The 13,327-nt window shown below is 38.4% G+C and overlaps 1 protein-coding gene across 1 annotated transcript in view; it reads right to left on the bottom strand.

Annotated features, from left to right (window-relative positions):
* Positions 1-5,728: 5,728 nt before the first annotated feature.
* The window catches only part of LOC111815162 (zinc finger SWIM domain-containing protein 5-like), a 21,326-nt gene continuing 13,727 nt past the window's right edge, over positions 5,729-13,327 (bottom strand). The window contains exon 4 of the mRNA XM_023709458.1: positions 5,729-5,923. Coding sequence (XP_023565226.1) covers positions 5,729-5,923 — 195 coding nt within the window. The remainder of the gene's footprint in view (positions 5,924-13,327) is intronic.

Raw genomic sequence — 13,327 nt, 5'->3', positions numbered from 1 at the left:
TCCTACCATTTTCAGTCCTTCATTTCTGTTCAGATCACTGATAGTTCTTTCCTTCCACTAAATTCAGGTTTGGGTTGTTCATACTGTTCTAGATCCTTGAGATATATCTTTAGGTTTATTTCAAATCTTTACACTTTTATGTCAGCACCCAGTCATACAAACTTCTCCTTTAACACTGTTTTCCCCATAGCTCAAGGATTATCATAATTTGTTTCCATTCTCTGTTCTTTTGACAAGTATTTTGTTTTCCTCTTTGAATTTTTTTTTAAAACTCAGTCACTTAAAAATGTATTATTCAGTCTTTATGTATTTGCAACATTTCTAAAATTGCTTTGCTTGCTGACTTCTAGTTTTATTCTGTTACAATAAGAACAGATACAGGATATGATTTCATTGTTTTTATTTCCTAGCATTTGTTTTTTAGCCTAAGAATGATCTACTCTAAAGAAATTCCCATATACTCTTGTAAAGAATGCATATTAACTATGACAACTCCCAAGTCCAGAAACTCAGTAAGAAAGAAGCACTTTTTAGTTTTTCTTTCTTTTTTTATTTTACAGAGAGTAAAAATTAATAAAACAAAATAGAAACAATGCAGAATTTCAAAACTTAATGAAATGCTAAATATTTTGGACAATTTTGCATGTTTGTGCCTGGTAATCTGAACAACTGTTTTTCTTTGTAGCTGTAGTTTGAGTGAGGTTTCTTCCAAGGCATTTCTTGCCAGAATTTAGAAGAGGAGCACTTATCATCTGCTCCTGTTGTCCTCCTCACCAACTTACTGTTTTGCTAGCTGAATCCATTCTTGGGGAAAGGAGAGAATACAGTACTAGCAAATGGAGAAATATCCATTTTCCATTCCACTTTTAAGAAGTCCTCAATGTGAGTACAGATGAATTCTTTCAGCAAATCCTCATATGGAACATTTTTTCACTCTTTTGCCTCTGGTGGGTTTCAGCCCTAGAAAATTGCCCGGAGGATTAGTTGAGGGAAGGTTGATATGATAGACGTAGGGAAAGTTACATTTCCTGAGAGAATATCAGCTTGTTAAAAGAAGGCTGGACTTACAGTGAATTGAATTTTTGTTTAATTGTAGACCAGTCAAATGAATGTATTTCAGGGCATCTGAGTAAGTTTCTTCTCTCTGGTCCTTGATGTCCTGCTAGAGATTTGACACACTCTTGATTTTGGTGTTAATGTCCTTATAAAAGATTCAAGATGTCACTAGGAGTGGTAGAACACACCTGTACTCCTAGCACTGGGGAGGCTGCAACAGGAGGATAAATTTGAGTTTGAGAGCAGCCTGCTCTCCAAAGTGAGCTTAAGGCCAGCCTGAACTGCAAAGTGAGACCCTGTCTCAAAAAAGATTGAAAAAACAAAAGAGATTCAAGATATAACACTCCCTAGATGCCAACAGCCTCTTTCTTTCCTATAGTTGTTCCACTGTAGTCACCTGGATTATCAATAACCAAAAAGTCATTGGTTACAAAAGGCCCTGTCTTTCCTCATCTCTCTCATCTTGTCTAATCCATAGGTTCAGTTTCTATTTCACTATGTCTATCATACTTTTCAGGTTTTATTTCTTCTTTTATGTTCTTATACTAGGGAGACAATATGATATTTACACATGTGGGTCTGAAAGGAAGAGGGGGAAACATGCAAGTATATATACAGGATGGCTGGGTGATAGTACTAATAATTTCCCATCGGTTCTTTGAAAATAGCAGTTAATGCAGAATTTGCACCTTGACTAACTCTGTATGCTGATATCTGTGCTCTAAGTAATGACATCAAGGAGAGCAATGTGTAATACAAAAAGCACTCTTAAATACCTCTCATTTTGGCCCTCCACATGTGTTCTGTTTCTAATGTCTTCTCAATTATTATTTTACTCTCATTAAAATAAAATTTTTAAAAATAAAAAAACAACAACAAAGACAAGGAAAAAAATAAGTTTCTTAAAATCAAGCAGTAATATTCAATTACGTGTCCAATCTTGCATATCTGTTAATCTTAGCAACAGATTTGATGATAAAAATAGATAAGAGAGCAACCATTGTTAATTAGCTACTCTTGTTTTGAAAAATCTGCAACATATGTATTCTTTTATGTTACCATGTTTTTGTCTTTGTTTCTATTTGTTTTTGCTTTTGTTTTTACTACTCAAAATTAAATTAAAATAAAAAATAATTTTGACACCAAAAAGAAGACATCTATTTTGAATTTTTCAGTATTTCTACCTTCCCTTCTCTCTAGGATATGAATTCCAGTTTAGTGCTGTGCCTCTTGCCTAAGAAAGCACATGAAATGAAGCTTTCAGGTTTTCTGATATACAATTCAAAAATGTTGAAACTAAGACATCTGAACTTGGTGGCCTGATGTTATTGCTTCACCTCACTCTTGGACTTGTTTTGGGGAACCCCTGATCTTAGTGCCTCATTTCTTACAACTTTTTTGTTATTTTTGCTTTGCTTTGCTTTTTTCCTTAAACAAATCTTGCATGTTTATATCTGGTAACCTGAACAACTAATTTGAAGATAGCATCATGTAATACAGCAACCATTACTGAATACCTATTACTTTGTTTACTTAAATTGTGTATGATTTTTAATGCTGTTTTTTCTATTACTACTTTTTTATTCTTTAAAAAATTGAAAAATACAGAAACTAAAATATGTGCCTATAGCTCAGAGATAGGAAGAGGGCTTAGCACCTTAGAATGAAGAAGCTAAATCTGATATTCCAAATCATAGTCATTGACGGGAGTCCAGGAGCCTGGTCTAAGTCTTATTTGTCTATTTCCTACTGATAATTTGCACTACTCTGTCTCTTTTATAAATTTTTTGAAAGAGCCAAAAATAATAAAAAAAAATTAGAAATGATACAGAATTTCACTAAACAAAATGATAGGAGTTTAACAATGGTTGTTTACTGCATATTGTTGTCTTCAAATTAGTCATTCAGATTATCAGATATAAGTATATAAAATTGGTTAAAAAAATTTAAATGAGAGAGAAACAAGTTTAAGCATTAATTGCTCCTTTCAATAGACAAGCAGAAATCAGTGGTATAATTATCCAAGCTATCTTATGTATATACATATGCATTTCTTTTTCCCTTCTTTCTTTCTATTCTCTTTTCATTCATCCCAGTTGGTCCTTCCCTTTGAACAGTTTCTTTCCCTCTCACAGTATCACTTGTACCTTTCAGAGTTTATTTGCTCTTTCTGGTTCTTCCACTAGGGAGACGATATAATGTTTGCATATGTTGGTGTGATCTCTTTCACTTATGAAGAAATGCAGTGGCAAATAAATACATGCAAAAATGTTCAATATCATTGGCATGCAATAAATGCAAATTAAAACACTGAGCTTCCATCCCATCCCAGGAAGAATGGCTATCATCAAAAAATCAGCCAATACTCTGTCTCTTATGCTGTGTCTGCCCATCCGTATTTATGATTCTGCTAAACAACACTTTCTGAGTAAATTCTGAGTTTAAAAACAGTCTTACAATTATACACAGAGGATGCATAACTGTAGAAAACTACCTGTAGAGAGGCCTTTCCAGCTGAGAAAACAGAAGGGTGGATTGGAATCATGCAAAAGTTGGGGACGTATTTATTAACAGTTTCTCATTTACTATTGGCTCAGTAGATGATCATTTAGATGGTATTTTTGAGAATGGTTTCTATTTCTTAAGACAGAAGATTCATTATTTGTCTTAGATAAATACAATAATTTTTGTCTTTCCCATATCTTTTCAGCAACCTTTCCCAAATCTTGGCAGATGTCACAAGAAAATGTCACCTGGACTTGTAGGCAGTTCACTTGTCCTATTACTGATGTAGCAAATGAATATACATTGAGTATCTTAACATAAATCTATTGTCATGGAGTTTGTAGTTGAGAAAGCAAAACTTTTTAAAGGAAAATACAAGGAAGTAGGAAAAATTAAGAGTGAGGCCAAAGAAAGAAAACAGAAGCAGAACAGGCTTGACATTTCATCTTGCATGTAGAGGACGATCAGAGCCAGTCTGTCCCAGTGAAACCTGCCCTCCAAGTCTTAAGAATGGTCACCTACCTGATGTCATTTACTTGGTGAAATGATTCCTGTGTTGTATTATACAGGCATTTATGTTTTTAAAATATATTTTCTAGGGCTGGGGAGATAGCTCAGTAGAATAAGCGCTTGCCTGGCTTATATTAGATATATTCTATATCTAATATAAGCTAGATTTAAAGATCCAGTTTACAAAAATTAAACTTTAGTAGGTGGTGCTCTAGCGTTACTCTCCCTAGCACTATTGTCTAAAGTCAAGTAAGAAATACCAATAACACTTAGCAACTAGTTCAAATGCAACATAACAAGAATAAAATAGTAATAGGATGTCCCACTAAAAAAATCATAACTTAATAACCTTCACATGCTTTAATTTGGATTTATCACATTTTAACAGAATTATAGAAGAGAAAAAATAAGCAATTATAAATAATAAGCAAAGACATCAAAATTTGAAGCATAAATTTTTTTATCTAAACATATCCCAATCCAGGGCCTATGAAACAATAGCAGACCCATACCTCTGTCTAATAATCTTGGTGGATGACCTCTAAATGATATAGGGGAATTAAACTCCCAACGTGAAAGATAGTCAGGATGAGTTTGTGTTCTTTAAAACCCAAGAATGGATTTTAGGAACAGTAGTGGTTAAGAGCAGAATATTATTTCTTGGGGGAAAGAAAACTTCTGTCCAAGAAAGGTATAGAAGGGGAGCTGAGTGGCTTGCCGAAGACCCTGCCTTTTCTAGGGGCTTTATTTAGCAAAACCAAGAGGTGAGGCAGGTCTAAGGTGGAAAACATGGGACCTTACCAGGTGAGTGTGAGGTGAGACAAAACTATGGGTCAACCAACAAGACTACAAGCACAATTGCTCAGGTAAAATTGATTAGAACCAGGACCAAACGGGGAAGCAAGTCACACAGCAAGTGGACATTAATATACAACAGGGACTATGCTATAGGAGGTCGGCTTCATCAAGGTGATACAGAACTACTTAGAATCTCAATCCTGGATGCTTATCTTTAAGGAGTTATGAGGGTGCATTTGTTTGATCTTTTGTCGTGAGGTCTGGCCCACAATGGGAATATCTGTCTCTCCCAGTTACGAGGCATCACCGTCTTCCATATTGGCTCCTTCGAGGGCCAGCCCTGTCTGACTACCTATAATATTTCTGTCTAACTCAGCTACCTACAACAGTGTTGGGATAAGTGAGCTAAACTGGAGGAGAGATAAGTTCCCTGTTTCTGCTATCCGCTAGGTGGGGACGCAGTGAGCACACACGGTCTACCACTCAGATGGACATCCTCAGTGGAGCTCAGCCGGGCTGGCACTCTACTCCCCTACTTCAACTTCCACACCTGGGAGAAATAAATTCCTGCTGAATAGAAGTGACTTCATGGATTTCTGCTGCAGCAGCACAACCGACTATGAGTTTCCATGCCGTCCAAAACAGGATGTTCCTTGCCAAATGTGAAAGCTTACGGTCCTTCTATCTGTGAGTTCTTTGTGAACTGAGTCATGTCTCTGCTCCCTCAGGAACTCAGACAGCATAACTCGAGGTCTTTACTTACAACTTCATGGGTTTCTAAATGACTTTCATTTTCATGTGATTTTATTGTTTTATTTGAATCATGACAATTCAAGCTTCGAGACCCTCCAGATCTTATTTAAACTTTTGGCTTAGGTAACTTTGGCTTGAGCCCGCACAGCAGAGTCCAGTAGGGAGGGTCACTGCTGCTCTCACGACAGCGCAGAGTACACGTTTCCCTCTCAGCCTCTGCTGACAGCAGCGAGGGAGCAATGCTCACGAATGCCCAGTGGATTTCTGGAGCAGCACTCAGTTTCCAGGGAAGCCATCCTGTCTGTGAGGGGGAGAAATGCCTTTATTCTGCTTCCCAAATGTTCTTCACTGACAGAAATCCTATGGAAGACAGAGAGGGGCTGCTTCATTATTGCCCAGTTAAGAGCCTGTGGAGCAACCGCTTTGCCATCCAATACCATGAGAGGGAGTAAACAGCTCTTTCTCTCTAAGTGCAAGTGTGAGTTCCAGTTTCTTCTTCCTCTCACACTGCAGTACCTGAGAGTTAAATTGTTTCCTTCACAAGTATGAGGACAAAGCTCCCTTCTTCAACCTGCACTTTTTCTGTAGTATCTGTAGAGCGATGTTGTCTGAGGGTTTCTGTCTTCCGGTCCCCTGAATAAAACCATTAAAATTCTGTGAGGAGATTTTCAACTGTGGCCAGTGACATTTCTGAGTTATTGGCTATTTCAGGTTCCAGCATGCAGTTTATAAAGTCAAAAGAAACATGGAGAGAATTCTTCATCTTATCTATTCTGGGGTCTGTGATATAGCTGCATGTACACACATCATACTTAAAAATCTCCCTGTGTTTGACATATAAAATGTCTAGGATTTTAGCTGTACCTGGTGGATGCAATAGGGCAAAGCACATGTATTTCAATAAGAGGAAATTTGTTGACTCTAGATATAAAACTCAAAAATTATTTTTCTGTCTGGATGAAATGAGTTTTCTCAGAACGAATGGAGATTTGCTTTCCAGATTGAAACTCCTGGGCAACCTGGACCTAGAAATGTCAATGTTCTCTGTATAGGAGAAGAGTAGGTGCATTTCCTTTGACATGAGGAAGAAGCATTAGCACTTGAGTGAGGAAAGAAATTTAAATATTATTCATGTTTGGAAAGCATCTGGAGATATGCAAGGATGCTTTCCCCATTAGCTTTCCTATTTGATGGGCTTTCTGCTTCTTTGGGAATGTTTCTAGAGCTTCAGTGTTGAGCCACCAGTTATTCAGAGTTGATACAGTTGGAATCACATGAATACTACCAGGGTTCTCATCCTATGTCCCTTTCAGGTCCTACTTAAGCTATACCTTAGCCCACTTGAGCCACACATGGGGAAATTAATATTCATAAAGCAGAAATTCACCGGCCCTGGACAGTAAGCTCAGAGTTCTCACAGCAGAGTAGAAACCGTCTCCCAAAACTATCACACCTCAGGACACTCACACTGAAGGCAGGAATTGGGACTCACGGTACTGAAGATATCCAGAATGTGTTTGGAGCCATTTTCTCATCATCTTCCTGAAGAACATTTGCATACCTTCCTGCCACACTAACCTCTTTAGCTATCATGTTATCCAGGCCCCATATAGTCTTTCTCATTCTTTCTTATTTTCTATAGGCTGAAAGTTTTCCAACTCTTGAAGTTCTGATTTCCTTCAAATGATAAGTTCTACAATTACATGTTTTCTCTCTTTCAACCTTAACCATAAATATTCAGAAGAAGGCAAATATACCCATAACACCAGCCTTAGATGCATGTGCCACCTAGTATTTTTCATTGCTTTTATGTCTTGTCTCTATACAACATGAAAACAGAAACACCATCCAGTTAAATTATTCATCATTTTTTAACCAAGAAAGTTGTTTATTGCAGCTTTCCAGTAGCATACTCTTCATTGGTATCTTGATGTGCATCATGTTGCCTTGTGCTGTTCATATTTTTGCCAACAATCTGATCATGGCCTTGTAATTCATCTCCACATACAATAAAACTTTACCTAGAGCTCACTTTGCTTCTCAGCCCTCAACATAATTTCCAGTAATGATTCTGGTACAGGTGACTTATGCTTGCTTCTGCTTCTGAGTTTCTACTAGTCACCATATAATTCCAAAACTGCTCCCACAGTTTTTAAGTCTTGTTGATACATCCCACTTCTGGTAGCAATTTTTGAACAGGCCAGATCAGGCTATAAAAGCAAAAGCCTTTAGCCTGAATGACTTGGCAAGCACAGAAATGAATTTCTCACATTGATGTGGCACAGGAAGAAAAACATGATTGAATTACCATATTCAGTGTCTTGTGAGGGTCCTTTCCTCATAGTTATCTTCTTCTGTCATCTTTACATGGACCAAAGGCTAAAGTGAAGAATGGACCCTCACATAGCAGATAAAAGACCCAGCATCTCTCTGAGGCCTCTTGAGTGAAGGAATTAATTTCATTCACAAAAGCATGGAAGTTTGTTGCCTCATGGATTCACATTTAAGTATCATTCAAAAAATATTTGGTAAGAGAAATATATAATGAGTAGGCCTACTGAGAAAATTAGAACATAGAAGGGATGCAGTGTAACAGAGCCAAAGAAGAAGAATGTGGTCTTTAGGATAGAATTGTAAACTGTGTTTGTTACTACTGAGAAGAAAGTTGTGAAATGACTGATGTCCTCTAGAGCAACTGGAAGTCATCGATGTTCTGGATGTGGGCTGTGACGATACAGTGGTGTAGATAGTGCTGAGGCTCACAAGCTTTGAAAAGCCTTTAGGTTTTATTCCTTAGGTATAGTGGCTAAACTGCTTGTAGTCTCATAGGGCCCATTCATGACTACCTGAATGCATAAACTCCTGACAAATTAAAGGAAGTGGACCAAGATGGTGGCTGAATATGACCCTACAGCAATCATCTACTGGGCAGCACATGAAATTGAACATGCCATTTGTGTGCATGTGTATGCAGTACTTTAGTGTAATTCAACTCTGTTATGTAATTTCACCAATCTAGTGGCATGGTCAAACTACAGAAGAGTTCCCTCACAAGAAGATGGAGTAATGGTACCTATTTTTAAAAGATCTAGTTTACTTTTACCGCCTGCAGCTAAGCTGCTAGTAAAAGAATTGTGCCATTATTTTATGCTTTGTCCCATTGATTTAATGGTAGTGTCACCCTCAAACAAACAATATACTAAGTTATAGCCCACTACTGATTTTAATTTTCTTTATTAGTGTTCTGCACTGTGCCAACAACAGGAACAATATTTCATGGAGCACACATGGATTCTACATCTAGATTCATATTGGTGTGAGAGCAATACAGAAGGGGCAGGATACATCTATAATTCCTTTTCCCTTGTAGGAAATGTGCTCACCTCCTTGGTGAAGGGATCACTTAAACAGAAATGAAAACTGTGTGCAGACATTTTATCTGTGGAGTCTGAACCTCTACTTCACCCAAGGTTTGTTGAGACTTCAGAAAAATAGCTGTTTGGGCAAGCAGCAAGTGAAGTACAGAACAATACTTTCTTCATTCCTTTGGTGTGAATGGGCAATGTTCTTGTTACGTCACTGTCTCCATCCCAGGTCCACCCATAGTAGATAATGAACAACTAGGTAAGGATAGGAGACAAAAATATGGGTTTGAAAAGAACCCACCAACTAGGGCAAACAATTAAACATAGGAAAATAAGAGTAGTGGAGAATAAACTCAGGACCATGCATTTGCCAGGGAGACACTTATGCCGCTGAACTATATCCCCAGCCCCAGATAATGCGATGTCGAGAACTCAATGAAACTTTAAAACTGGATTTGACTAAGTTTACTTGCTTTCTCTGTGTTATATTTCTAAACAAATCTAGTAAGAATTAAATGGAGTTGGGAGAAGCAGTGAGGGGTGACAATCCACTGTAATGATTCTGCCACAACTGCTTTAACTTTTTCCCTTTTTCAAACCTTAACAATTGAACAGTATATTTGATAGGAAGGTGGGTGTTTTAATGTGAACATTTCTATAATTTGAACATAATAAATTTACTTTAAGATAAAAAATATGGATTTGAAAATAGGTATGACCTCTGCATAAAATGATGGTCTACCAGTAACATTTAGACATTATATTATTTAACCTGCGCTTGCCTTGACTATCTTATATGCAGAATGATGATAATAGTACCTACTTCACAAAATTATTATGACAATGATTAAATGATTAAAGTATCCACAGGTGTTGTCTTCAGGTTATAAGCATTTTACATTTTTGGTAATTTTTGCTACTTTATCTTCTGAATAATTTATATGCATGTTATAAATCCTAAAATTTTTCCTACTTAAAAAAAATCCTTATGGGGCCCTGGCCCTAGCTCAGTTCTTTAAGTGGCTGCTTCCACAAAGCTATCAGCCTCAGGTTGCTGTAGTTCGATCCCCACAACACTCCAGCCAGGCAAAAGTGCCCTGAAGGCATTTGAGGAGAAAAAAAAAATTCCTACTTTATTTTTCTGAAGAATATTGTAGTAAGAAATTGCTTGAAGAATGTATTAAAAATATTAACAAGTATTCTTTTTGGTTTTGTTTTTGCTTTGGGGGGGCTTTTTTGAGACAAGGTTTTGCCATGCAATTTATACTGGCCTTGAACTCATTTTGTAGCCAAGGCTGGCCTTGAGCTCACTGTAATCCTCCTGCCTCAGCCTCCCAGGTGCTGGGATTACAGGCGTGTGCCACCATGCCCAACAATTACTCTGAATGATAGAAATTTATGTAGGGTATAGAAATCAATTTAGTATACAGATGAATTTCTGCGTAAAGTTCCTACAATGAACATCACTTTATTCCTATTTGTACACTACTCCAATGTCTATAATATTAGTAACTTGGGCAGGAAAAGGGGAAATAAGAACCAAATTCATCAGTATTTATGAAATGAATTTAGTTTCTCCATCAGATTTCAAAAGGAGGACCACACCTCACAAAAGTAGAACTTTTCCCCTCGTGCTTCTTGTCTCAGTGCGGATCATTTTCCTACTGACAATCATGTTCTCTGTTGCTTTCAACAGTAAATATGTTCCTGCATCAGTAGCCATGCTTGCCTTACACGAAAGGGCAGTGTCCAGCAGAAATGGACATTTAACAATGGTTCATCTGGAAATTTTCTCTGGGAAGATTAATTCATTGGAATACATTTGAAATTGTGCTTTTCATTTGAGTGTAGCTACTGTACTATGAAATAAATAATAAGCTACTTTTATCAGATCAATGACAGAGAGAGAGACAGAGACAGAGACAGAGACAGAGACAGACTGAGACGGTGTTGCCACGGTAGAGTGAACTTTATGGTGTACCACCTGCTATTGGTCTCTTTGCAAGTGAAGATAAAACTATGTTTCCTGAGATAAAACTATATTTCATGAGTAAGAAGTGCAAGATCAGCTTCATTTCGGTACATAAATGTTTCTATTTTGCAAGAAGCAGGTGGATAAGAAGAATGTGTATGGGAGGAAATAAAAAAACAGTTCTTCATTCAATTTGATTCTAATTATTTCTGTCCTGTACAAGATTATGTAGGGTACAAAAGCCAATTTAGTATACAGATGAATTTCTGTGCATTTTGAATTCACAAATTAGTAAGTTTTTCAATTATGAAAATGTATATTTTGGGGATATATTTTTTATTCATTTGTCCTTCAATAAAAAGCAATGTCTGTGTGTGTGTGTGTGTGTGTGTGTGTGTGTGTGTGTGTGTGTGTGTGTGGTGTTAGTAGGGATGGAACCCAGGGTCTTCACACTGAGCTACATCACCATCCTGTTTTAATTTTTAAATTTGAGACAAGGTCTCACTAACTTACCGAAGCTCCCAAGCTGAACTCAAACATGCATTCTTCCTGCGTCAGCCTTGATAGTGCTGGAGTTAGTGGCATCTGACATGAATCATGCTTAGGAGTAAAGGTCCTTTACTATATGTCAAAAAATGTGTCCAACATAGAGTAAAGAAAAAGTCACATTTCTTGGTTTCAAAAAGCTGAGAAAATTATCTAATTGTCTTCATCTCAAAATTATCTAATCAAGGGCCAACCAGATAGCTCAGTGGACTAAAGCGCCTGCTTAGGCAGAGCGCAGCGGTCGATCCGTGGCGTGCAGTGCCGGCCCCACCCTGCAGGGCGCGCTGAGACAGCGCTGGTGTGCACCTATAATCCCACACTTGGGAGGCTGAAAACAGGAGAATCACTATGAGTCCGATCTACGTAGTGAGACCTTGTAGACATTGTACCAAATACATAAAAGAAAATTGTTAGGTATTTATGAATAATAGGAAAACAAAGAATGGACATCAAAGTGTGACAAAGTAAGAGGAATAGACAGAGTATAGAAATATGCACGACTTAGTAGAGATAAGAAAATTGCTACTTACGTACGCGTGAGAAAATTAGGAAACAAAAAATAAACTTTCTAGATTTTAAGAATTAAGATGGGGACCAGGGGTCTGACCCCCGGAGCCCCTTGCTGGTGCTGGCCCTGCCCCTGGGGTGCACTGAGAGGGCAATTGAGACTGAGTGTGGTGGCGCAGGGCTGTAATCCCTGCGCTTGGGAGGTTGAAAACAGGAGGCTCTCTACGAGTCCGATCTACATAGTGAGACCCTGTAGACCCTGTGTCCCCTGTACTAAATGCATAAAAAGAAAAATTGTCTAATCAAACAGTGCTTGCAGCACTGCATGGTAATTGTTATGGGGGTAAGAAGCAAGCATGGGAGGCTGAGATAGGCTTCCCGGAGGAGGTGACACCTAGGACTGTGCACCAAGGGTGACACACAAGAGAGCAACAAAAATGGAGGGAAATGTAAGTATGCGTGATCAGGGTGCTGAGAGAAGAAGAGAGCCGTGAAGATTGGTGTGGCAGCCATAAGAGGACACAGATTATGAACAGGGTACTATTACAGAAAGGGGGATGTTTTCATCTAAAGTTTATTTTATCGACTATCTTTTGTGCTTCATTAACCATGTAACACTTAGTAGATTGAAACAAGTTTTTATCTATCAGGTCAATCTGTGATTTGTCCGTGTAGATTGTGGAGGGAGCTGTGGTCTTGGCTGAGCTCACGCTTGTGTATGCATTCAGGAAGCTGTCACAAAGAGCTCTGGCTCCTGACGAGGTCAACTGCAGTGGTGGAGCAACGGAACCATGCATGGGCCATTCTGCCTCAGGCCAGATCACCTGGTTACATTCGCCTGGCACTTGGTAGACTTCCAGGGCTGAGGAGGACATAGGGCAACCTGCTCAAATCTCAGCCAGGATCCAGCACAGTGCTGATCCTGCATGTTCTGTTTGCCAAAGGAAGTTGTAAAGAATTTAAATAGTAGAGAAATGAGCTCATTTTTCAGGTTGTAAAGAGTGTGGAATGCGGGGAGACTGAAAGTCAAGCCCATTTTTTCAAACTTCCGAAGTCATAGACAGGCCAGCCAAATAGCTCAGCAGATTAAAGTGCCTATTTAGGCAGGCAGGCACGGGAGCTGGGGGTTCTATCCCCAGGTCTGCCATGCTGGCCCAGCCCCCGGGGGTGCACTGTGACAGTGATTGAGACTGGGAGTTGTGGTACGCACCTGTAATCTCAGCACTTGGGAGGCTGTAAACAGGAGAATCAATATATCAGTAGGAGTCCAATCTAGTAGTGAGACCCTGAACACCCTGTAGACTCTTCCCAAAAA

This window comes from Octodon degus, unplaced genomic scaffold (assembly GCF_000260255.1).
Source record: "Octodon degus isolate 3935 unplaced genomic scaffold, OctDeg1.0 scaffold00012, whole genome shotgun sequence".
In the NCBI taxonomy this organism is placed as follows: Eukaryota; Metazoa; Chordata; class Mammalia; order Rodentia; family Octodontidae; genus Octodon; species Octodon degus.
This window is presented reverse-complemented; position numbering and strand designations above follow the sequence as displayed.